The sequence below is a fragment of the Impatiens glandulifera genome, chromosome 9 (assembly GCF_907164915.1).
Source record: "Impatiens glandulifera chromosome 9, dImpGla2.1, whole genome shotgun sequence".
Taxonomy (NCBI): Eukaryota; Viridiplantae; Streptophyta; class Magnoliopsida; order Ericales; family Balsaminaceae; genus Impatiens; species Impatiens glandulifera.
The window spans coordinates 36,518,811-36,543,963 of NC_061870.1; the positions used below are offsets into that span (position 1 = coordinate 36,518,811).

Genomic DNA, 25,153 nt, shown 5'->3' on the forward strand with positions numbered 1-25,153 from the left:
CAAAAAATTCATTACATTTCATTTCAACCGTCCGACTCTCTCTCTCTAACCCATTTTCTCTTCACTGAATCTTGTCAAGCCCGATCATTTCTGCTTTCTTCTCGTTCGTCATTAAGGTTAGTTCATTATCATTTTCTGCTTTTTTGTTCATTGGTGGTTTTTGCATGTTAGTGTAATGTTCAGTATATATTTTTTTGCCAGTAGGGTTTCTGTTCAGTATATTTTTGTTGCCATTAGGGTTTCATCAGGGTTTCGCTAGGTACCTTCCGATTCGGTAAGTACCTTCCGATTCGGTAAGGACCTAGCGATTCGCTAAATACCTAGTTGTGGTCGATCATTTTCTGGTTTCTTGCTTATGGATTTTGGTCTTTGCATGTTAAGTTTAAGTGTTTGTTTCAGATTTTTTGTTTAGGGTTTTTGCATGTTAAGTTTATTGTTTGTTTCTGATTAGTTTCGTATTGTTTCCGATTCGGTAATGCTGTCTTATGTTCAGTTAACGGTTTCGCTCGGTACCTCTCGATTCGCTAAGTGCCTCCCGATTCGCTAAGTGCCTAGCGATTCGCTAAGTACTTAGCGAATCGCTAGGCACTTAGCGAATCGAGAGGTACCTCCCGATTCGCTAAGTTCCTACGTTGTATGTGTTTGTTCTAACATTTTTGATGATGTTGTTTCCTTTTGTAGATGGCAGAAACAACTGTTACTGAGTTTCCCGGTCGGATTTCGTGGAAAAGTGCCCTCACCCTGAAGAAGATTGTGAATAAGTTCGAGGAAATGGATCTTCTGGAGAGTGTGTACAATACCCAGTTCAGATCCTTATTCACAGCCCCCCTCCTGCAGTTCTCAGGAAGTATTGTACATCAAATGTTGTTGAGGAGGTTAAGCTCAAACTCCAAGGAGATAACTTTCACTGTGAATGGGCAAAAGCTTGTATTTGGTATGAAGGAGTATGCGTTGGTTACCGGCCTATGTTTCGGCGTTTATCCTGAGTTGGACCAAGAAAAATTGCGCTGTTGTCCACCTCTCTCGGTTAAATACTTTAAAGGGAGCATGAGTGTAAAAATGTGCGACTTCGAGAAGGCTTTTTTTCAAATGCAAAGACAAGGAAGATGCATTTAAGATGGGGCTGGTAGTACTGATTTGCCAGTACCTATTCACATTTGACCCAAAAAGAGTTATATTTCCAAAAATACTCAACATGGTGGAAGACAAGGACACTTTCTTCCAATATCCATGGGGGAAGGTCACCTTTAGAGCCACCCTCAAGGGTTTAAACAAGAACATGAAACATCTCTGTACCTCATTTTTTGACAAGAAGGAGAATGCTGAAGATCCTTATGCTCCTTTTGCATATAACATCTATGGGTTCGCATTGGCACTTCAAGTGTGGACGTATGAGGTCATCGAAAACTTTATCCCTAAATTCGCCAGAAGGAATCAGATTAATGACCCTCTACGCCCAAGGTTGTTACTCTATCATTCCAACAGGAAAAACACATCGATGGAGGTAAAGACTGCCCTAGAGACCACGGATGTGACTGAGATGGAAGAGTCCTCCATGGAGAAGAGGTTATACAGTGGTGATGTATTTGAGCAAATTGACGAGACAGCTGATGATTTTTTTGAGGGATTTACTGATGGGAAGGTAATAAAAGATGATTTTGCTGAAGATGATCAAAGTGAAGATGAAGAAGTTACTCCGATTCCCCCCAAACCTGCCACGAGGAAGAGAAAGGCTGATGCTACTCTTAAAGAAGCAGCCAACTTGAAGAAGAAGCTTGCTTATGAATCGATTCCGGCCCGCATTCTTACTCCCCCATCCGCGACCTCAAGTCCTCGGGCTGACACACCTTCTCCTCGGGCTCCAACACCTACTGTTGGATGTGATTTTAATGAGATGAAGGAGGAGCTGAAAATAGAGATGAAAGAGGAGATGAAAAAGATGAAAACAGAGCTCATCAAAGAGCTAAAAATCACAATCCAAGAAACTCAACAAACTCACGTTGAGTCGTTCAAGAAGATGGTTTTTAATATGTCCACACAGTTGTTAGAAAAATCCAACAAAAGGATGTCCATATTATTAACCAGATTAGATGATATGGAGGATAATATAAAGAAGAAGAAGAGTAAGAAGAAGGATTCTAAGAAGGCTGTGAAGGTCGAAGAGGAAAAGAATACTGAGGTATGGAGATATTTTACATTTCATTTCGCTAAGTACATATCTGATCTAACCAGTACATATTTTGCAGGTTAAGGATTCTAAGAAGGATGTCGAAGTTGAGAAGAGCAAGGTTGAACAGGAGGAGGAGAAGAAAGAGGTATTCTGTTAGTATTTTCCGTTTCGCAAAGTAGTTTCCGTTTCGCTAAGTTAGTATTTTTCGTTTCGCAAAGTAGTTTCCGTTTCGCTAAGTTAGTATTTTTCGTTTCGCAAAGTAGTTTCCGTTTCGCTAAGTTAGTATTTTTCGTTTCGCAAAGTAGTTTCCGTTTCGCTAAGTTAGTATTTTTCGTTTCGCAAAGTAGTTTCCGTTTCGCTAAGTTAGTATTTTTCGTTTCGCAAAGTAGTTTCCGTTTCGCTAAGTTAGTATTTTTCGTTTCGCAAAGTAGTTTCCGTTTCGCAAATTATTTGTTGTCGATTCGCTAAGTGTGAATTTTGTCTATTTTGTAGGAGATGATAGCGATGCAGGAGACTGTGGGGGATGATGAGAAGGTGAATGATGGGACTGATGGGAAAGACGATGTAATGGAGGACAATGAGAAGGTGGAGGATGAAAAAAAAGAGGACGTTGAGAAGGTGGAGGACGCACAGAAGGTGGAGACCGATGAGAAGGTGGATGATGATGAAAAGATGGATGATGATAAGGTGGAGAACGATGAGAAGGTCGATGATGAAGAGAAGGTGGAGGATGAAAGAAAAGACAACGATGAGAAGGTAGATGATGATGAGAAGGTGGAGGATGCGAAGGTGGAGGACGTAAAGATAGAGGTTGAGGCTAAATTGGAGGACGGTGAGAAGCTGGATGGTGTGGCTAGGGTGGATGATGTGGAGGTTGATCTGAAACTGAAGGATTTGAAAGTGAAGGTGAAGGATGAGAAGACTGTGGGGGATGTGAAGGCAAATGATGACAATGATGACAATGACGATTTCCAGTTATACAATACTCCTCCTAAAGGAAATTATGGGAGGAGAGTGAGGAAGCCGAAAAAAGATGACTCGTACACCAACCCTTCCTTGTCAAAAATGCCCAAGACAAAGGATCCTATGAAAGTGAATCACCTTCAAAAATTTGATGATGAGCTACTTCATAAAGTAAAGGCGTGGTTGGATGATCCAAAAACCGATAATTCGACAACGGATTTACATACGGTTCAAGCAAAGAAGGAAGTGTTGGTTAGAGTTGTAACAAGGCTTACATGGATTGAAGACGAGGTAAGTCGTTCAAATCAATTCATTAATCTTCGTTTCGCAAAGTACTCTTCGTTTCGCAAAGTACTCTTCGTTTCGCAAAGTACTCTTCGTTTCGCAAAGTACTCTTCGTTTCGCAAAGTATGTTGTTTGATATGTACTCAATGTATGTTGTATGCTCCCATTGTGCAGGAAATCGATGCATTCTGCCATCTTCTGCGGAAAAGGATTTCCTGCTATCCCAAGACATATAAAAATACACATGCGACAATTGGGGATTGCGTATTGTCGGATAGAATCAGGCGACTGCACAGGGATTTTATTAAGGATCCTGCCAAATTTCCAGTCGACGAATTCAAAGACTATTATATGGGCGCACCACATAGATATATGCCAGAGTGGTCAACAATTGACGACGTCTACATGCCAGTGAACATTAACCAGAAACACTGGATTTTATGTGTAGCACGTCTTCAAAAGTACCGCATTGACGTGTACGACTGTGACGCCTATCTTTATAAGAATCTGGATCCTTATTTGAAACCCTTCTGCGACATGATTCCATTTATATTCGCCAAAACAATCACTCCCGGTGAGAGGGTAAGGTATCCTAATTTCAACTTCGAAGGCCCCCTCCAACCAATGACATACAAACGGTTTCCACACCCCAAAGTGAAAACCGCTGCTGCTAAGGTTGGAGAAGTCCCGCGGGCAACAGAGAGCGGGGACTGTGGGGTCTTCACGCTAATGTACATGGAACACTTGACCGCTAATCAACCCGTGCATAATGTGACCTCAGAAAATATGGGATTTTTTAGGCAGAAGATGGCGGTCCGGTTATTCCATCAGATTATGGAACCTTAAACATTATTATTTGTAAATTGGATAACTTATTTTGATGTATTGTAAACCTTGATGAATATGTTGGAAGTTGGATTATGTATTGTAAATTATTTTGTGTAAATTGATGTATTGTAAATTCGCAAAGTACTCTTCGTTTCGCAAAGTACTCTTCGTTTCGCTAAGTCCCTCCCGTTTCGTTAAGTCCATCCCGTTTCGCCAAGTCCCTCCCGTTTCGCCAAGTCCCTCCCGTTTCGCAACGTACTCTTCGTTTCGCTAAGTGCCCTCCCATCAGATTGATTATATTTTCCATCTGTTTCTTTAGCAACCTTAATTCATTTCTCAATTGAGATTGGTTTGGTCGGTGGATGGATATATTTGAAATCAAGATTGAACAATTTTGTAATTTGTTAAGGTTGAATTCAAAGATTTATAACGATGGGATTAAGTAGAACAAGGATTATATAATGCCAATTGACAATATTTTAAACAAGCATTAAACCTCAATTAACAACATACCAGTACCATAGTTCAATTAACAACATATATTACAACATAGTATCTATCAAGCTAAAGGTTCATATTGTTGAGATGATGAGTCATGCTGCTTAGATGATGAGTCATGCTGCTTAGATGATGAAGCTCGTGCAGTAGATGGTGCAGGCATCACTGCTTTGCATGTTGCCCTATTATGTCCAAGCCCATCACATGAGCTGCATCGTCTCGGGATCTTACGGACCTCACCCTGGGATGACCTACGCTTTGTTTGTGGCCTGCCTTTCTTAACCTTCACATTTGGTTTAAGACATGAACGTTGCTTGATATTTTCGGGAACATCCCAATTTTCTTCATCACCGGGAGGATAACATGTCTCGGCATATGAATTTATCCAACACTCAGTTGTGTAATACCTGTGTGTAGGGAAAATATAACGAATTATTAATTGGTTAAACAGAATGAACACGTGAGCTAGATATTAATACCTTGAACAGAAGTCATAAGAAACCAAATTCCGACTACGGGCAGCAGCCATTGCATGCGTACAAGGAAGACCCGAAACTTCGAATACTCTACAAGTGCAGTTCATGTCTTTCAAATTGACTTTGAAATGGGACTGATTGTCATGCACATAAAACTCGAATCGGTTAAGCGATTGGACTGTATAGAATCTGGCCTTCTCGAATCCCTCACGTAACACCTTCTCATAATTTGGAGATAAAACTTCTTCGTGATTAGACGCTCTTTCTCTTCTATCGTTAAACCATTGTCTGTCGATGCTTGGGTGTCTGTCGGATACGAAGACGAGATCATCAACTAATCCAATTGCGTCTCTCAGTTTTTGCATGAAATAAGTCCAGGAGTTATTATTCTCTGAATCAACAACGCCGAATGCGACAGGATATAGTTGCTCATTCGCATCCAATGCAATAGCCACCAATAATTGACCACCCACCTTGTGCTTAAGAAAACTAGCATCAACACATAATACAGGACGGCAAAAGGATTTGAAACCCCTAATTGAGAGGCCTAGGGACATGAACATATACTTGAAGTGACCGAGCTCGTCTGTCTGTATGTCGGTTATGGTACCAGGATTACACTTCTCCAACATGTAAAGGTATGATGGCAGTATTCCATAAGAATCCTCTACCGTTCCTCGCACCGCTATTAAAGCATTTTCCCTTGCCCTCCATGCCTTATTATAAGTCAAAAATATCCCATAAGTTGTCTGCATGTCTTCAATTATTTTCTTAGGCAAGTGGTTATGATGATGGTCCATGTACTTGCTCTTCACGCACTGCCCAATAACCCATGCTGGTGTTTGCATTTTTTTCTTGGGCCTCGACAAAGTTGAGCATGAGTGTTGATGCTCAAATGTCCGGATCTCAAACATCTCAGAAAACTTACCTTTCACAGCCCGCAAGCTCCACTTGCATGTCTCATCCAAACATTTGAGTTCCCAAAGATTTTTCCTTGACTTCTCCACTTTGAATTCAAAATGATTGGCCATCGCATATTTATATAGAGCAAGTTGAAGTTCTTTTTTATTTTCAAACAACGAACCGACTTCCAATACGGTTTCACTAGTTAATGCCATCGCAAATGTGGGGTCTGGCGGTGATGTGTCTGTCGGGTCTGTCGATGGTGTACCCATTGAAGATCGTCTTGCACTAGATGGTGTACCCATTGATGATCTTCTTGCACTTGTTGGTGTACCATTTGATGCCTTTCTTGCACTAGTTGGTGTACCCAATGATGATCTTCTTGCACTTGGTTGTATAGGTATTGATTCTTTCTCACCACTATTAACATGCAAGTCCTGAGTAAGTGGGATGTGAGGCAAAGAGGTTTCTCCGGCTTCATTTTGACTTTCAACAAAGAATTCCAAGGGTACAACAGGTGGAACAAATTTCTGAGTAAGTTGTGGTGGTAGTATACTTTCTTGAGTTGGGTATGTAAGTAGTGGTATCTTTTCTTTAGTAAACGCTGACTTCTCCACTACAGATACACACAATGGTGACACTGTTCGACCCAAAATCAAGCGTGATAGATATGTGTTCAAATCCCCATCATTATCAATAAAAACAGGTTTTGGATTTCTGATATTCGGAATATCATACTTCACTTGGAGCACTAAATCGTATGCTGATAACTGGAGATTAAGTCTATCGTAGAGTATATCAAGTAATTCAGCATAACGAGTACTTTGGGGTAGATCAAATGTTTTGATTGAAGATGCATCAAAATACAGTATTCCATCAGCATCAAGTTTCCACTCTCCATTATAGAAAACGAAAACTTCAGCTGCAATATAAAAACATGATTTGATTTAGAGACGTATAATTAATACTTCGCGAATCGAAAGGCACTTAGCGAAACGGGAAGGGCTTCGCGAATCGTAAGGCACTTAGCGAAACGGGAAGGGCTTCGCGAATCGTAAGGCACTTAGCGAAACGGGAAGTCCTTCGCGAATCGCCAGGCACTGAGCGAAACGGGAGGTAAACCCTAACCAATCTCAGAAACCGAACATCAATAAAACATGCTTCAAATAGACGTACCTATTGGAACAGTGCTCGTGCACGTCGTCGAGCTCATAGTGGATTTCGAATGAACTTCGCCGCCGAGATCTCCGCCGAGTTCGTCGCCGCCGCCGGAGTTTAGAGAGAAGGAGGAGAAGAGCGGGAAGAGAGAGAAGGAGAAGAAAAGAAATGAAAAAAAAGTACGGAGGTTATATTAAATAGTAAGGGCAATCTGGACATTTCACATATCGTCACTTCGCGAAACGCTAAATGACTTAGCGTTTCGCGACGAGGGCAAAATCGTCCAAAAAAAATAAAATCACCACGAGCGCAATTAAATTATCAAAATTCCACCAGGTCAAATAACCCGGTTTGCAAGGTCATTTCGTCAAATTTCCCTCTCAAACTGAAATCTTATTCACCTTTTTCTTCTTTATTATTTCATTTTTTAGTTTAAAATTTATAAAACTAAAAGTTTATTTATTTATTTATTTTTGTTTGATATAAAAAAGTAGTAAAAAATTTTTTCATTAAATAGATAAGTTTTTGCAGTCTTGTTTTTCTTTTTATCACTCATATCTGAGTTGATGTAGTGTTTTGATCGGTACAACAATCTGTTTATTTGGATCAAATTTGTCATCTCGAATTTTTGTAATTCGAATAATACTTAATTTTTTGTGGGTCGAATTTTTGTAATTCGAATAATACTTAATTTTTTGTGGGTCGTCTATTGTTCGTATCTTTCAATTGTGTTGGTGACCATTTTTCGAGTTCGTATATTATCTCATCCTTTGCAGCAAAAGAGATGATGTGGTCGAATTTGAAGTTTTTTTTTTAATTGATTTTTCGTATGAAGTCATTCTACAAGTATCTTTTAATAATTTATTTATCGTTATTTTGATCATATTTGTATATAAACAATTATCATTGACATATTTTTTCGACAATTGATTATAAACCCTCGAACAAAGATAAATTTTATTGTCGTTCAAAATTTTGGATATTTTTACAACACCGCTTAACCGGTTAATGCATTGTGTTTATGCCAAAATATAAAGGTTCATGGTCACCATTGGTTTTGATTGTTTTTGATGAAAAGTTAATTAGTTTGTTAGACTAGTTCTCATTTATCATTAATTATTATTAAATTCATATGAGTTCGTTCTTGAAATTATCTTAAATAAATCGCGTGATTTATAAATTAATTTATTAGAATCTTAATAATTACAAATTTATATTATATATTTCATTTTTAAAATGTTGTTTTTTATTATAGACAAATTAATGTTATATATATAACTCCTTAATTGATACAATAGAAATTATATTTTTATATAAAAAAAAAGTGTTTGTCAAATAATTATTTTTATAATTTGTTTTTGTCAATTGAACAAAACTAGATAAAAAAAAGGCTAATTTTTAGGCTGAGATTTTGTTTAGGTTTTTTAAAAAATTATTCCAAATTAATTTTTCAATCGATTACTTCTCAACAATCAAATCACTCATTTCATTAATTAAAATACTAAAATATTTTGTATTTTAAATTATTATTTTTTTATTTTATTCATATATATTAATACCCTTTAAATTTTTACTAAAAATAATCGTCACCTCCTCAAAATAATCATCAATTATTACTTTTTTTCCCTCCCTAGATTTTTACAAAAAATCCAATCCAAACTAGACCTTAAAGTATTAGAGTAGATCCAATACCATATTAAACCAAACAATAAATGTGGTTTGCTTTGAATTTGACCCACTAAATGGACTGTTAACTTAATAATGCATCAAATAAACATCAAAATCAACAACTAACCAAAAAAAATAAGTCATCCATAACAAGTAATTTCCGAAAGCAGCACATATCTAATACTGTTCAAATTTTAAATTAATTTTATTATCATCAATCAGGTTAACAAATTTAATTTAAATAAATTATTAAATTAATTAAAGTTTATTATTAAAATTTTACTATGAAAAATTATTGGGGGAGAATTTTAAAGAGAATGACGTGCCACAATTTGATTGGTCGAAAAAATAACAAAATTTATTTCTTATCTCTTCTCACATTTTATCATTTTTCCAAAACTAGTGATATACTAACACAACTCCCTCTCCCAAATTCTCTTTTCCTATCATTCTTCTTTTAATATTTTATGAGTTTATAAATTATTTTAAATATTTTACAAAAATAATGTTAATTTATAATTACAAATTCAAAAATAAATTATTACTTATTAAAATAAATAAATTCATATAATAAATTTTATAATTATTATATTTGTACTATTTGTTATATTAGACTTATATATAATTAATATTTTTTAAACAGTTATCAACATTTTAAATAAACTCTAAAATAGTTGTCCATTATTCTTGACTTGCTTATGTTTATTATTTTAAAAGCTTACATAAATTAACATGAAAAATGGTTGATTAATGATATAAATCTCAATATAATTTAAGGATGTATAATGGTACAAATAATTATTTAGCTTCTAACTTGTATGAATTTATATAATATAGAAAAAGACAATCTTACCATTTTATTTGTTTGAATATAAAATAATAGTATTTTTTCTGAGTCAAGTTATTATAATGGATTAAGTAATTTCACTTTATTTTAATTAAATAAATAAATAAATCATAGCCTACCCAAAGTAGTCTAATGTTTGGTGGGATAATAGAACCAAAGAACAATGAAAGACAAGTACCAAACATAATCGAAACAAAATTACATCCTAATTCACTAATATATATTTTTAAAACATATTTATTATATTGAGAAAGTTACCAGGTTATTAATGAGAATTTTTTTCTCTAAATAAAACTCTTTTAATCATAACCAAATAGAAACACATACCCTGATAAATTATGATTATCTGAATTCTTCTTAGTAAAGAATAACTAAAGAGAACAACATAAAACACAACTTATATCATTATCTCAATTTGATTGAAACATCAATTTGATTCACATTCCATGTTCCATGTTCTATGCTGTTTTTTATTTTTTATTTTTTATATTTTGATTGATGAGACATAAATTGAATATGAGACAGTAAATCTCTTAAATAATATTTTTTATACTTGGTTCATTATAATCAATTTTGACTTTATTTAATTTAAGATAATTCTTCTTGTTTTGCTTTGGTAAAATAATTAACTTATGTTTTAATCAATTTTTTTCTTTCTTTTTTTATATATCAAATTTACACTAAAGGTCCACCATTCATCCTACTATACTACATTTCAATAAACAATTTGCATTAACTCATGTTTTCTCTAATCAAATCTATGATAACTTTTATTATAAAAGAACACCAAAGTCTATAAAGCTCCTTCATATCCATACAAAAACATTAGACCCTCCCTCCATTAAATACTCTTTCTCTCTATTGGTAACCATTGTGATGATGGAAGTAGTGCTGTTGTTTTTAGTTGTTTATATAACTGGCTTCTCAGCTGTGATGGGATCAAGTAACTTCCTCTTTGGTACTGCATCATCTTCTTACCAGGTCCATTTTCTTCTTATATGTCGTCATCATCATCATCTTCCTCTTTACTCGTATATATCATAAAATAGTCTGGATGAATGAACATTTTTTTTTATGTTACAGTTTGAGGGAGCTTATTTGAGTGATGGGAAAGGTTGGAATAACTGGGATGTTTTCACTCATAAACCTGGTGAGATCTCTACAAGACAGACAAAAAAAGTGATATAAAATGATCGGTTCTCTCTACCTCTCTTACAGGCACAATAATGGATGGAAGTAATGGGGATATTGCTGTTGATCAGTACCACAGATATAAAGTACTAATTATTTCTTCATTTCACAAACATAATTTTGATTTGCTCACTTACTACTCGTTAATGGCATGCTTAAACAGGAAGATATCGAGCTCATGGAATATATGGGAGTCAATAGCTATCGTTTCTCAATATCCTGGTCAAGAATTTTACCAAGTAAGTTTACACTAAGAAAACATTCATTCATATCATCGTTTCGAGCATATAACTGACACTGCATGTAAGCAAATCAGAGGGAAGATTTGGGCAAACAAACATGGCCGGTATTCAACACTACAACAAGTTCATTGATGCCCTTCTAAGCAAAGGTTACTAGTATGTCAATGATCAAAAGGAAAAGGAAACAAAAACAATTGGAATTGATAGACATTTTCATTTTTTTTTTCTTTTTATAGGAATCCACCCATTTGTGACTCTAACCCATTTTGATGTTCCACAAGAACTTGAAGATAGATATGGATCTTGGTTAAGCACAGAAGTGCAGTAAGTCACCAGTTATTCAGTTAATCTCTTTATGTTTATTTCAGAAGTCTCATCTTGATTATTATTATTATTATTTCAGGAAAGACTTCAAATATTATGCCGATATTTGTTTCAAATACTTTGGTGACAGAGTGAAGTATTGGTCTACCTTCAATGAACCAAATATTGTAGCAATATGGGGCTATAGAACAGGCATTTTCCCGCCATCTCGTTGTTCAATTCCATTCGGGAATTGCAGCCAAGGGAATTCAGATACAGAACCCTTCATTGCAGCCCATAACATTATCCTCTCTCATGCCATCGCCGTTCACCTTTACCGAACTAAATATCAGGTAATATGAAAATTTCATATTAGTTTTTAACAATAAATAAATAAACAAACCCCTTCAACAAAGCAGCATAGACAAGGAGGCAGCATAGGGATTGTTATGAGTGCTATGTGGTTTGAACCCATAAGCGATTCTGAAGAGGATAAATTTGCGACAGAGAGAGCTATATCATTCTACATGAACTGGTAATTATTTAAGCATATCCCATATCTTATTAAAGACGAGCCAAATCCCATCTGACTATATAAAGATTAACTAACTACTCTACAGGTTCTTGGACCCGATCATGTTTGGGAAATATCCAGAGGAAATGCAGGCAATTCTGGGATCTATCTTGCCTACCTTCACAGAAGAGGATAAGAAGATATTGAACAAAGGATTAGACTTCATTGGAATCAACCATTACACAAGCTTCTATGTCAAAGACTGCATATATTCACAATGTGAACCAGGTCAAGGGATTTATAAAACAGAAGGTTCTGCCCTCTGGACTCAACTTAAGGATGGAAAGTATATTGGAGAACCGGTAGATAATCATCCTATATTTATATGTTAACAGACTACTATTCAAGTTTACAACTTAAATACATATATTATTGATTCTAGACTACAGTCGACTGGCTAAAGGTTTACCCACAAGGAATGAAGAAAATGGTGACATATGTTAAGGACAGATACAATAATACCCCAATGTTCATCACAGAAAATGGTAAGTGAAAGAAACTAACCAGTAAAAGGAAGTATTTAATCATGTTGAACATCTTATCACATTACTGGATTTTATAGGATTTGGTGAGATGGATCATACAAATTCAACTGTTTTTTCACTTAATGATATCAAAAGAATAGAATACTTGAACTCCTACATTGATGAACTAGCATCAGCGATGAGGTACTTATTCCAAATTTCCAGAATCTTCTAAATCCTGAAAACCTGTACTCACATCAACAACCAACTTATCAGATGAGTTATTTCATAATTGGTAACACCAGGAATGGAGCAGATGTGAGGGGATACTTTGTTTGGTCTTTGCTTGACAACTTTGAGTGGACCTCAGGGTACACTACAAGATTTGGACTTTATCATATCAATTATACCACTCTACAGAGAACACCAAAATCTTCTGCATCCTGGTACAAAGAGTTCATTTCAGGCCAAAATATTGCTAGTTTACTACCTCAAAATCAACTGATAATTGAATATAACGGATCATCAGTTGCAAATGCAGTTTAACAAACACGTCAATGACAATTACATTACTAATGCCTTCTCATTGTTTCAATATGAACACACATATGGGAGATACATTTGCTTTACTTGGTTGTAATAATTTTTACCTTGGACGCAATCTATGCGTTTTAATAAATAAAAAATAAGATTGTGGCTCAATGAAGACTTATAATGACTTTTTGGTCAACAGATATCCATTCTTCAAAATCTGAATAGTTGAATGGACAAATGTTCTATCCTATCAAGCAAGAATTAAGAGCTCAAACTGAACTGAAGCTAAAAAAGAAGCTGCAAATTTGAAACGGAGTCATCAGAAGATGAAACCTTCATTCTATTAAGAGCTGGATGACAAGAAAAAAGCAATCAATTGGAAATCGGAATAAAGTACAGTAGGGCAATTCTAAATATTCATAAGCTGAAAGGTGGGTAACAAGTGAAGCACCAAAAAGAGAATATAAAGTGCTCGCATAAGCAACACAACTCTTATTGGTAGAAAAATGTGGGTTTCTACTTAAAGCTCAGGGTATAGTTACCAAACAGTTAAAGACGCAATTGGAAGCATGTTGAGATGCCCCCTTTACTTGTACAACACTAGAGAACTACTAAATCCGCAGATAAAATAACTTGTAAGTTATCAGTTCCAAAATGAAACAACATATAGTCATTATAAAACTAGAAATCACCATACAAGGCATTCCTTCAACAAATCAAATGACCATATAAATTGAGCAATATGAATGAAAGCTAGCATACTCTATGCCATAGTCTTAAACTTGTTAGCATTTCTACTTGGGTAATCCTTCTTCAATTTCAATCCATACATCAGCTCTAGTAGGAAACTTCTTCTTCAACTCTGCAACGAGTTCTTTAGCCTCGTCAACCTTGGAAATGCTCCCTAGACCATTCACAAGTGTCTTCATGGTGGTGAAATTTGGAATCCAATTCTTCTCCATGCTCTCCTTAGTGATCTGCAAAGCTGTCTCATAATCACCACCTTGGCACAGGTAATAAACAAGAGTGAAGTAACACTCAGAATCTAGCGGTAATTTATGATGGGTCACTGTCTTAAATAGGTTCTTGCTTTCTTCTAAATTACCCTCCCTACAAAACCCATGAATCAAATGAGTGTATGTCACGTTGTTGGGCTTCATACCCCTTGAGATCATCCCATCCAGTAAAGCCTTTGCTTCCTTAGATTTCCTAAGCTTGCATAGACTCTGAATTCTAGTGTTATATAGACTAATATTAGGTCTCATACCGAATTTCTTCATCATTTCCAACACTTTCCCAACATCATCATACTTTTCTTCCTTATAGAAACCAGCAATCAAAGTCGAAAATGTTGTTAAGTTAGGCTTACAATGGTTCCTCTCCATCTCAGCTAAAACAGAATACACAGAACTTGCGGAACCTGACTCACAGAACGCTTTGATAACAGTATTATAAGTATCGAGATTACGCTCAATCCCATACTTCTTGGGGAAATCGAGATATACACGCTTTGCCTCGTCGTATTTGTGGGCGACAATGCAAGAGAAAATTAGCGCATTTAGTGACTTAGCAGATGGATAGAAACCAAATTCCTTGATATGATCAAATGTGAGGATTGCATTGTCGATCATCCCAGCCTGACCATAAAGAACTATAGCATGAGAAAGAAAACGCTCATTTCGAAGGTCGGGTCGAGTTTTCAACTCTTCCAGGAACGTGCGAATACCTTCGAAATAATTCGACCCAGCAAGCTTTGTAATGGCGACGGAGAAGGCGATGCGATCTAGCTGGGAATCTGGGGTGAGAGAGGCGGCGCGGCAGATATCGAGGATGCGTTCTGGGTTTTTCTCCGTCTTGATGAGAGAAAGAGCAGCCCGTGTTTTCTGCTTGCTGGAAAGGGGGGTTGTTGAATCGGGGTTTAGAATTGATGAGAAGCTTCGACGCTGAAAAGTTGATGAGCTGAATCGGATCTTAGAGAGGAAACCCATGTTTTTTTCTGGTTGGCTCGAGGTAGAAGAAAGACCAGACGATGTTATACTTCGGAAGGGGGCTAGGGTTTTTCGACATATACTTTTGTTTGAGATTTAAATAAAAAATAAAATAAAAAAATGAACCTGACGTGAATCGAACACGCAACCTTCTGATCTGGAGTCAGACGCGCTACCATTGCGCCACAGATCCTGAATGAACGTTGTTAACTAATTTAAGATTACGTTGATATAATACCTGAATTACACTGTCAAATTAGTCATTCTTTCCTAACGCCGTTAACTTGTAGATTAGTTTTGTTCATTAACAAATAATTGTTGATTAATTTAAATAACAGATAACCTTTATTTATTATCGAATTAATAGAAGAAAGAGAGCAGGTAGAGTATTTTTTTTTTTTTTAAATTTAAAACAAGTTAATGTTTAAGAAATATTTAAGAAAGTACTGTATACTTATAATTTATTAGTATTTTTTTTTAAATATTGTTTGACTAATTTTATTTTATTTTAAAAATACAGTTAGTAATATTTTTGTTTATAACATATTTTTATTTAATAAAAAGTTTTTTTAAAATAAAAAAAAAATAATGTATTTATCAAACTATTAACTATAAAATGATGCTTAATTTTAAAAGTGTCCGGATTGTCCAAGCGGTGGTGTTTCGAACACGCAACCTAACAAAAACAAGTACAATTATTTAACCACTGGACTAATAACACTTCATATTTTAAATTCAACATCAAATTTGATGAACGCGAGACGTTGTAACAATATTTTTTATTCGTGTGCATTACACGAGAATCTTCCTAATTGAATATATAAACGAAAAGGCGGCCCAGCCCGCAGGATGGGAAAAGCGCTTTGCTTCTCTCGTGCTTACTTCCATTCAGGATTAATGTAAGTCTTTCAAGAGCGATTGAGTCCGAATTTGATGAATCGAGTTAGAAAGGAAATGGTCTTTCGATATCGTACCAGTCTCCCCAGATTCTATTCATTCAGCCGAACCAAGTACTCAAATTTGAGCGCATAAATCTCTCTGTAAGCCTATCTAATCGAGTTAGTGGTGAAGTTTATTTTTCTTTAATAAATTCATATTACATTTTAATGATAATAAAATAAGAGACTTAAATCTTAATATCTTCTAACAAGGAGATAGATTCGGATATTACTTTGGAATTTGTAATTATTTATTTGCCTTCTCTCATATAATTTGTCTCATTAGTTTAGTTTAATTAATTGTTTGAGGTCACCGACTTTAAGGATAATCAATAAAATTTAAATTTTAAAGAATAAATATAAATAATGTGAAAAAAGTCACACATCACTGTTAAGTTAGTGATGAATACGTGTGTATTAATATATTAAATCCTACTAGCTTATACTAATTAATACATTCATTACGTATTAGTCCATTTTTAAAACATGGAATAACACTAAAATCATTTTCAACCATTATTTAATATAAAATATTTTAGTATTTTAGATAATAAAATTATTGATGATAAGTGATTTATTTAAAAATTGATTTTTTATAAATTAAAAAAAAAATCCTTACCAAACAAGGCCTAAGATTGATAGATAATGAGCCTTTATTAATGGAATTATAAATTAAACCAATCTAAACGCTTTTTGTTGACTCTATCAGATAAAATAGAATAGAACGCATGTTATTTGATAGTAAGGAAAGAGTTTAATTCCATGTAAACCAAACATGACTTTTACATATTCCAAGTAACACAACCAGATAACAAGAGAAAATATATTTGTTCATATATATACTCTATTGAAAGTTTTCAATTAGACAAAAATCACACGATCATAATTTTAAAAACTCAGTTGAAGGGGGGAGATAGTCAGATAAACACATAGAGATTCACGTTTGACTCATATATATTTTTTTAAATATCATTAATTTAACATCAAACAAACAAGCTCTAAGAAGTGTATTTGAAATATATGTAAATTGTTTTCCAATTATGACATAATCAAAGAAGCAAAACAAGATTATCCGCCGTCCAAACCGACAACACGCCATCAGCCCTTGATAATCTCCCCAAATAGTACAATTCTTTATTGATCATCATTTATCAATTGTCACAAATCCACCAAATAAATAATCATTAATTATAGTCATTTACTATCATCTCCAATGATTATAACCATATAGTAGGAACGTTTTATGATTTATCTCTCTAATTATTTTTACAAAAGTTTTAAAATAAAATATTTATTATTTTTATAAACAATTGATGATAAATATATTGTCAAAATGAGCATTTTAAACTTTGCATAAAGAAATTATAACTATAACTATATATATATATATATAACTATATATATATATATATATCATTTTTGGATGCTACATAATATAAAAATATCTGAAAAGTATCACTTTTATGTAAAAAAATAAAACAAATTATATTTTTATATTAAATGCAAACAAAACCACCCTCAATTTTTAATTTTACAATTTTAAAAAAAATGATAATTATAATTGTGATAAAAAAAAATTATACTTTACAGAAGGCTCCATATTAATATCAAAATTTGAATTTATTAGGAAAATGTTCCTCTTTTATTTAAAATAAAAATCAATATATATATATATATATATATATATATATATATATATAATAGTTTTAACATTCTTAATTATCCAAAATTATGAGAAATTGATATTTAATGATTAAGTTTATCTGTATCTACAATACCTTTTAATTAAAAAAAGATTCATATATAATATGAGTTCATTTAAGCACAATAAATAATTCCGTGTATACAATATTAATTTACTCAATTTACAGTTTGACTTATTTGTATTGTCGTCATTATCAATCTATATTAAATTTATTATAACTTTTTCAAAAATTTAAATTTTGATTAGATATAATATTGTTTTATTATTTTAGTTTTCTTTTATCAAATCCTTATATATATATTTTCTCATCCTATTACATACCACATCTTGAATATATAGACATTGTAATATTGAGTACATTGTTCAATAAATGAAAAGCTTCATTTTTTTTATCATATAAGTGTTAGAGTTCATTTATATGTCCAATTATAACCTCCCACATCAGAATTTGAAAGAAAAAAAAAATGACATATAAATACCAAAATGTGACATTTAAATTTTTTCAATTACCCAAATAGTATGACAAATTCCTAGACTTACTTTCTCTGCACCTTCGCTAAATTTATCATTTTTCTCATAAAAAATAATAATACAATAATTCCGGAATCCTAATTTTCTAAAATTATAACTCAATGTACAATGACATAAATGTCCAATATCTGTGTTAAAATATATAATGGAAATTATAAAAATAAACCTGCTATCTTCTTTCAACATCCAACAAACAAATAATTTAGGTAGTTGGTCTTAACAGATTTTCCATTAAAAAGCATGGGAAGGTTTATTACAATATTATTACTAATTGAATTTTAACTGCGGTTTATTTATCTAATACTTATTAAAATTTATATATAAAAAATTGCTAAGAAATAAACTTGAATTTATAATTAAAAACCCTATTTTACCGCGAAGAAAACGACGATCAAGCCAAAAAAAATAAAAAATAAAATGTGGAAGCTTAGGTGAGCCTGTTATGGACCGTCTGGTAGTCATCTCTCTGGATTTGCCTGTATCTCTTTCTCTCTCACACAGTACACACACTCACACACACTTTTTGAATGCTGACTGATGAGTGAGGCTTATACGTTCGTTGGCTACCAGTTCACTCGCTCGCGCCCTCATATTTTGAAGATTTGACCTCTCGGAAGAGCTTCCATTCGAGGCTCGCCGAGAATCTCCGTCAGAAAATGACGAGAATCCTTCACCTTAATTTCCCGTCGATTAGCTTCAGAGATCTGTCTGCAAACTGGTGGGATGAGATCAACGATTCATCGGAATGGCAAGATGGGATCTTCTTTGCACTTTGTGCTGCTTATGCTCTCGTTGCTTTCGTCGCCCTCGTAATTCTCTTCTTTCTTTTTTTTCAATTAACTTTTATTACTCGCGCCTTGATTTCCTAATGGATCAATGGAACTTTAATTCGTTTGACTTGATAGCTGCTGGATCCATTAATTCTTTGAATTGAATTAGTGGAAGGGGTAAGTTTATGGTAGTTATTATCGTTATTTCTCAACTTCCAAGAACAGTTCTAATTGTGCGCAGATTTGGACCAGACAGTCAGAAATATAAAGTTTCCTTGTTCTAATTATGGGAAAAAAGTTATTGGTTCTATTAGCTTAAATTATGATAAATTGGTTTCACATAATCAGTTCTATTATCTCAACTAGGGCTAATATATCACCATTCTCCTAAAATGGAGGTTATTCAAGTCAACAGGACCTAATATACCTCTCCAGAAACCATCATGTTCTGATATTTACTGCTAATACTTTGAAATATTCTTCTTTTTATTTGAAACTTAATTTCTAAATTCTCTTTTGTGTTAACAAGGCATTATGACTTATCTATTGTCAATTTGTTAATGTCTTATGCTCTTTTGGGCTACAATAATAATAGTGTTTTGGATTAAATGTTACATATATATCTTCTTCAAAATTCTTGAAAATGGTAACTGCTTGCAGATTCAATTAATTAGGATTGAACTGAGAGTGCCAGAGTACGGTTGGACAACACAAAAGGTTTTCCATCTCATGAACTTTGTTGTCAATGGAGGTAACAACTTTAGCTTTGATATTGTTTTGTTGTTGCAGTTCATTCCCGGTTAAAGAATTCGTTGAAAGATAATCAAATTGATAGGATCTTCATCTTATCCTTTTTTTTTATTGTGTTACTGTCATTATTTCCTTATGCAGATGAAAGTGGTATAAAGAGTAATTTCTTTATTATCCCACATCTTTCTAATGGTTAAACTATAGAAAACTGGTCTAACTTTATGGTATTTTGGTTGCAGTGCGTGCTGTTGTGTTTGGATTCCACTGGAAAGTCTTCCATTTAAACCCAAAGGTAACTGCTCCAGAATGTTGCAAGTGCATTTTACTGCAGTTAAAGATTCATGCTGAGTTTTTATTTCCTACTTGTCTTCATCCTTGTTTAGGCTCACAGTTCTAGAACCTTGAGGCTTTTTATATTGCACTTTGATTTAGACAGTGAGATAACATATTATTATTTTCATTCACTGTTGATACCTCTTTTATTGAAACTATCTTGTCTTGAATCCCTATACAAATAAAGTTACCTGCAAAAGATAAAAGGTCGTGTAAAAAAACTGCTAACATTGGCATCTGCATGTGAGACAGGTTCTAGTCTTTATACTACTTGATCTTCCAGGACTTCTGTTCTTCTCCACGTATACACTCCTTGTCCTATTCTGGGCTGAGATATATCACCAGGCAAGTGAAATTTGTATCTTCTTATTTGCTTGATGTAGAGATGTATTTTTGTAATACAAAGTTACCCCCTTTTTCATTTAAAAAAAGAGAGTATATTTTTGTAATATATGCCTGATCATGCAAATCACGTTTTTAAGGTTTGAGAAAACTTCAGCTGATTTGTTTTATGTTGTTAATGTACAGGCTAGAAGTCTGCCAACTGATAAGCTTCGTCTCGTTTATCTTTTGGTAAATGTGGGGATGTACGTTATACAGGTTGTCCCTCCTCTCTTGTAGGCCAAGTGGTCAAAGAAGATCCTTTTCTTTTGTTTATTCTATGGAGAAAGTTAGTAGACCCCCACAATCATGGTGTATAATTTAAGAGTTACAACCTAGTTTTTCTCTTTTAGGTTGGCATATGGTTACTCCTCTGGATAAATGACAACACCATTATACAATTCATAGGACAGATATTTATTGCAGGTAGTTAAATTTGTTTTTTTTTCTGTCCCGGCCCATGTTTTACTGATAGTGATCACTCTTTTGGATCTATGCTTACTCTATATTGTAATTTTTTTATCTCCAGTTATATCATTCTTGGCAGCTTTGGGATTCTTGTTGTACGGAGGAAGGTTAATATTTTGGTTTCTGTACTACGGATCCTAGGCATTGATTGATTAAGTCATCCAAAGAAAACCCCTTATACCATCATCTATCAACAACTACACTACTAAAAGGATATTTTTCGTTGAACAGTATTTTTTCTTTCTTAAAATATTAGGATTATTTCTAAGAAAACCTATATCAAACAACCCCCTAATGTGCATCTGACAGATATTTGATATCATTTATTTACTTCTTTCTGTATGTTCTTTCTTATCTCATTCTTCCAGATTATTTTCCATGTTGAGACGTTTCCCTTTTGAATCAAAAGGGAGAAGAAAGAAGCTTCATGAGGTTAGCACTTTTCTATTCATGTGGGAGAAGATAAGGCTGCATTAGTTTTGGTTAATTACAGGGATATTTAATAGCTAAATTGAAACTGTTTCAGGTTGGATCTGTCACAGCTATTTGCTTCACCTGCTTTCTCATAAGATGCTGTGTGGTATGTATCATCATCATCATCATCCCCTGCTTCTCTCATTCCAATTATGAAATACTCGCGATCTTTCAAATATTACCCCCATTTACAGGTTGTTCTGTCGGCTTTTGATGAAGATGCATCTCTCGATGTGTTGGACCATCCGCTTTTGAACTTATTTTACTATATGGTATTTTATGGGAATCTGATGATAACATTTTTCATTTTAGGTTATGAAGAGAAACTGATATTTATAACTATTTGTTTTTTTTTATATAAAAAAAAGGTGGTTGAGATCCTGCCTTCAGCTCTTGTCCTGTTTATCCTGCGGAAGTTGCCTCCGAAGAGAATATCAGCTCAATATCACCCGATTCGTTAGCAACAACACACTTTTCAGTATTTTTAGTTGAGTGGATTCAGCTAGACAAGTATAGCAATGGCAAGAAACTAATCAAGATGATTTATTATTCTGATAGAGGCTGGTGGTGATGAAGTATATATTATATATATAGCCATGGAAATCCAGGTTGTGGGTGAGTCACTTCATTCTTCATTGGTTTTGTAGCTCTTTTCTGCTTGTAGTGTTATTATATTGCTTAAATAGAAAATCTCTTGCAACTTAAAGTTATCATCATTTTGTATGAGTTGTTTGTAATTTTCTATTTACAACCTCTTAAGTTGCAATTCTGGTACATACATTAAATATTATTATTCATTTGCAATTCTGATTGTGATAGTTGCATCAAATCCATTTTGAGGATGATGCTGTTTTTGTAAAAAACTTGGTATAAATGGTAAATTTTCATTTTCATTACTACAAAGTTTATAAACTCTGATTTTAAAATAAATGTCACTACACAATTATATATATATATATATATATATAATTTTAGCAAGATAAAATAAAATTAAAACATATAATCACTTTAACTTACTCTTTAATTATGGAATTTAATATATAAAAAAACAGTTATTTTTAATTTAATATATAAAAATATAATACACTCACCTTAATTTATTTTTGATTTTATATCCAAAACTCTTTCTTTATCTAAATCATTTTAAATAATAATAACCAAACAAGTCAATTTGTTTACTTTTAAAACCAAAGTTTATTCTATTAGAGAAAACTATTATAATTGTAACACCCCAAATTCAATTTAAAGTGTTCCTAATAGGAATATATTATGACCATTATAAGATTGAGAAAATAATACAACAAATCGAAACAAAGAATACTGGAAAATACAAAAAAAAAGTATATTTTATGTCCAACCACAAATTTGGACTAAAACCAGAATTCCACTGCTAAAACAAATGTTCTGCTCAAGTGGATGGATGGATGTTGAAAAAACAAAAAAATGTTAATAACTCTCTTGCAGTGCTTCTACCATTGTTGTATTCCTTGCAGAAAGTTTTGGTTTACTTTTTAAACAAATTGAACAAATAGCTGTGAACTTGCATGAAAAGTATCATGCCTTTTCAAACACTATGTACCATTTTGCAGCCTCCAAAGAAGTAAACCCTAAACCAGAAACCACTTTCCCTCAACCAGATTGCACCATCCCCATCTCTGTTCATCAAAATATTGCTACTAATCCTGATGAGCTTCTTCTTCTTCTTCTTCTAGAAGTGGGGGTGGCGCAAATCTTACATTTCCAGCCCTTACCATCACAACTGGTTCTTCTGCAAAAAGTGACCTAATCAAAGCTGGAGTCTTGAGGGGTCTCCGTCCAGTCATTCGTGGATATACGTCTTCAAGAAAGTAGTATGCATGCCCAGCTATCATTCCCTGTACCCAAAAAAACAAAGATAAAAATATCCAATTCTAGATTGTCAATACAAATGGCTTAACACGCACCAAAAGATCAACCCAGGCACTAGCTCCAACGAGAACAGAGAAACCTAGAAGAACCTGCCAACGTTTTAAAGCTTGTATTAATAAAGTTGTCGCGAATTTCAACTGATTGATCTCGAGATCAGTCACTCACCCATGGAAGATATGCTGCTGTAAATGTAAATAGGCCCAAGAAACTCATATGAATGAAAGGATTATGCTTGCTCCACACATAAACCTATTGATTAATCGAGGAATGAGTGATAAAAAAGTCATCTTCCAAAGAATGAACAGTAAGAAAAACAAAAACTAACTAACTAACTAACCATCATGAATGTGAGTGAATTGCTTAAGAATATGATCTTAGCAAATGTCTCTGAGACATAAGGGATACTTCCTCCTATAAGAACTATCCCAGTTAAAGCAGTAGCTCCAAATAAGATCATATAAAAGAAATCAGCAGTCCTTCCCCTGAAAGAATTCTCTTCAAGAAGTTTACAATATCTAGCAAGAAAGAACATGTGGAACAGGAAGTCCAAGTCTGACAACATCACAATAACAAACAAACAAACAAAAAAAAAGACAATGTGAGAATTGAAGAAAAATGGATCAGATCACAATTCAGGAAGGAAGGAAAGAACAGAAGACATAAGAAATTACCCATTTTTCGGAAGTAGAGGAAATTTGTGACGAGGCGCCAGAACTGGTAATGCTTCACCACAAGTCTTGGGTTCAAGTACAAATTATAAGGAGATATGATCTGCCCATATAGAAGGTGTATTAAGAGAACATGTTTTCAGTGATGAAACGAACCAATTCATAAATAAGAACAATCATTGGATGAAATCGGAAACCTCGAGAGAACAACCGATGGTGGTAACGACTGCAGCTGTGAGATACGAACGGGTGATGATGGGCATCTGTTTGTACCATTCTTCAATAGCTTGAGCCATCACTTTTGCTCCAACTTCGATTCCCCTCCAAAGCCCTGCCCTAGAAAGTATGAACAAAACTTCCTTTATCCAATATTGAGGATTTATGAAACCAGATTGAGAAAAAAGACTGTCTTTTTAGTCGAAGATAGACACAACATATTATAATAATAATAATAATATAATAATCTTTTGGTAGAAAATAAAAAATAAAAAATTAGTAATTTATTTTAACATTTAAAAAAAATAGTCCTAATCTTTATTTTAAAAAAAAGAACTTATGGGTTCTATGAAAAAAAATAACTTAAAGCGTCTATTATTACTAAAAACATTCGGATGTAAAAAAATTATGAAATTTAAAAACATATTTCTACTAATTCTATTCAATAACAATCAAGAAGTACATTTACCTCAAATAAAAAATGATAAAATAGTCTAATGCCCACTATATTTATAAAAGGAACTTCACTTCATATTTATTTACCCCCAATTACTTCATAAATTAATATTTTAATAAAATAAATAATATATATTAAAATAAATTGTATTATATTTATTTTTATAAATATAAAAATTGAGATTTAATTTTAATTCTACAATTTTCTTAATCATAATATTTTAATTGTAATTTAATATCATTTTAAAATTAAAATTTCAATATCAATTTCAATTTTAATCATCAAAATATATACTTATATAAATCCTTATTTATCTTATAATAAATCTCTTCCTACATCTAGAATATGTTGTGAATATTTTTAATATTAGTTTGAATCATTCCTTACAAATTTTAAATTAATAGTTGGTTGTAGCACATGCATATGGAAGATCTATTACTCTACAAGTTTGGTAAAGATTTT

General features: G+C 33.4%; 5 protein-coding genes and 1 non-coding gene across 6 annotated transcripts; 3 read left to right on the top strand and 3 right to left on the bottom strand.

Annotated features, from left to right (window-relative positions):
- The first annotated feature begins 2,674 nt into the window (after nucleotides 1-2,674).
- LOC124916381 lies at nucleotides 2,675-4,264 on the top strand. Its single transcript, XM_047457094.1, has 2 exons — nucleotides 2,675-3,424; nucleotides 3,593-4,264. The coding sequence occupies exons 1-2, from the start codon at nucleotides 2,675-2,677 to the stop codon at nucleotides 4,262-4,264; spliced, it is 1,422 nt and encodes a 473-aa protein (XP_047313050.1).
- A 6,363-nt stretch (nucleotides 4,265-10,627) lies between these two features.
- Nucleotides 10,628-13,281, top strand: LOC124915308 (beta-glucosidase 45-like). The gene is made up of 12 exons (XM_047456002.1): nucleotides 10,628-10,777; nucleotides 10,880-10,946; nucleotides 11,015-11,073; nucleotides 11,151-11,226; nucleotides 11,304-11,378; nucleotides 11,466-11,553; nucleotides 11,633-11,885; nucleotides 11,952-12,067; nucleotides 12,153-12,408; nucleotides 12,489-12,591; nucleotides 12,669-12,774; nucleotides 12,876-13,281. The coding sequence occupies exons 1-12, from the start codon at nucleotides 10,673-10,675 to the stop codon at nucleotides 13,114-13,116; spliced, it is 1,545 nt and encodes a 514-aa protein (XP_047311958.1). The 5' UTR covers nucleotides 10,628-10,672; the 3' UTR covers nucleotides 13,117-13,281.
- Nucleotides 13,282-13,563: 282 nt separating this feature from the next.
- Nucleotides 13,564-15,139, bottom strand: LOC124915306 (pentatricopeptide repeat-containing protein At1g61870, mitochondrial-like). Its single transcript, XM_047456000.1, has one exon. The coding sequence runs from the start codon at nucleotides 15,090-15,092 to the stop codon at nucleotides 13,899-13,901; it is 1,194 nt and encodes a 397-aa protein (XP_047311956.1). The 5' UTR covers nucleotides 15,093-15,139; the 3' UTR covers nucleotides 13,564-13,898.
- Nucleotides 15,140-15,213: 74 nt separating this feature from the next.
- On the bottom strand, nucleotides 15,214-15,285 carry TRNAW-CCA. Its single transcript has one exon. It is a non-coding gene; the product is annotated as a tRNA-Trp (tRNA).
- A 3,431-nt stretch (nucleotides 15,286-18,716) lies between these two features.
- On the top strand, nucleotides 18,717-22,260 carry LOC124915307 (tobamovirus multiplication protein 1-like). Its single transcript, XM_047456001.1, has 11 exons — nucleotides 18,717-19,075; nucleotides 19,697-19,787; nucleotides 20,026-20,078; nucleotides 20,372-20,464; nucleotides 20,648-20,719; nucleotides 20,854-20,926; nucleotides 21,030-21,075; nucleotides 21,337-21,400; nucleotides 21,495-21,548; nucleotides 21,637-21,714; nucleotides 21,811-22,260. Exons 1-11 carry the CDS (start codon nucleotides 18,923-18,925, stop codon nucleotides 21,901-21,903), a joined length of 870 nt encoding a protein of 289 aa, XP_047311957.1. The 5' UTR covers nucleotides 18,717-18,922; the 3' UTR covers nucleotides 21,904-22,260.
- A 500-nt stretch (nucleotides 22,261-22,760) lies between these two features.
- On the bottom strand, nucleotides 22,761-24,415 carry LOC124914489 (derlin-2.2). The gene is made up of 6 exons (XM_047455047.1): nucleotides 24,216-24,415; nucleotides 24,022-24,121; nucleotides 23,688-23,902; nucleotides 23,516-23,599; nucleotides 23,386-23,439; nucleotides 22,761-23,316 (listed from the first exon to the last, which is right to left on the bottom strand). Exons 1-6 carry the CDS (start codon nucleotides 24,312-24,314, stop codon nucleotides 23,119-23,121), a joined length of 750 nt encoding a protein of 249 aa, XP_047311003.1. The 5' UTR covers nucleotides 24,315-24,415; the 3' UTR covers nucleotides 22,761-23,118.
- Nucleotides 24,416-25,153: the final 738 nt, after the last annotated feature.

Excerpts from the sequence above, each read along its gene's own strand:
- LOC124916381 (XM_047457094.1), top strand. The coding sequence starts at position 2,675 with ATGCAGGAGACTGTGGGGGATGATGAGAAGGTGAATGATGGGACTGAT. Across the intron at positions 3,425-3,592 it reads TTACATGGATTGAAGACGAG|GAAATCGATGCATTCTGCCA; the intron begins GTAAGTCGTTCA and ends CCCATTGTGCAG.
- LOC124915308 (XM_047456002.1), top strand. The coding sequence starts at position 10,673 with ATGATGGAAGTAGTGCTGTTGTTTTTAGTTGTTTATATAACTGGCTTC. Across the intron at positions 11,379-11,465 it reads TGATGCCCTTCTAAGCAAAG|GAATCCACCCATTTGTGACT; the intron begins GTTACTAGTATG and ends TTCTTTTTATAG. Across the intron at positions 12,068-12,152 it reads ATATCATTCTACATGAACTG|GTTCTTGGACCCGATCATGT; the intron begins GTAATTATTTAA and ends ACTACTCTACAG.
- LOC124915306 (XM_047456000.1), bottom strand. The coding sequence starts at position 15,092 with ATGGGTTTCCTCTCTAAGATCCGATTCAGCTCATCAACTTTTCAGCGT.
- LOC124915307 (XM_047456001.1), top strand. The coding sequence starts at position 18,923 with ATGACGAGAATCCTTCACCTTAATTTCCCGTCGATTAGCTTCAGAGAT. Across the intron at positions 19,076-19,696 it reads TCGTTGCTTTCGTCGCCCTC|ATTCAATTAATTAGGATTGA; the intron begins GTAATTCTCTTC and ends AACTGCTTGCAG. Across the intron at positions 21,715-21,810 it reads TGAACTTATTTTACTATATG|GTGGTTGAGATCCTGCCTTC; the intron begins GTATTTTATGGG and ends TATAAAAAAAAG.
- LOC124914489 (XM_047455047.1), bottom strand. The coding sequence starts at position 24,314 with ATGGCTCAAGCTATTGAAGAATGGTACAAACAGATGCCCATCATCACC. Across the intron at positions 23,600-23,687 it reads ATTCACTCACATTCATGATG|GTTTATGTGTGGAGCAAGCA; the intron begins GTTAGTTAGTTA and ends ATTAATCAATAG. Across the intron at positions 23,440-23,515 it reads CAGCAGCATATCTTCCATGG|GTTCTTCTAGGTTTCTCTGT; the intron begins GTGAGTGACTGA and ends AAACGTTGGCAG.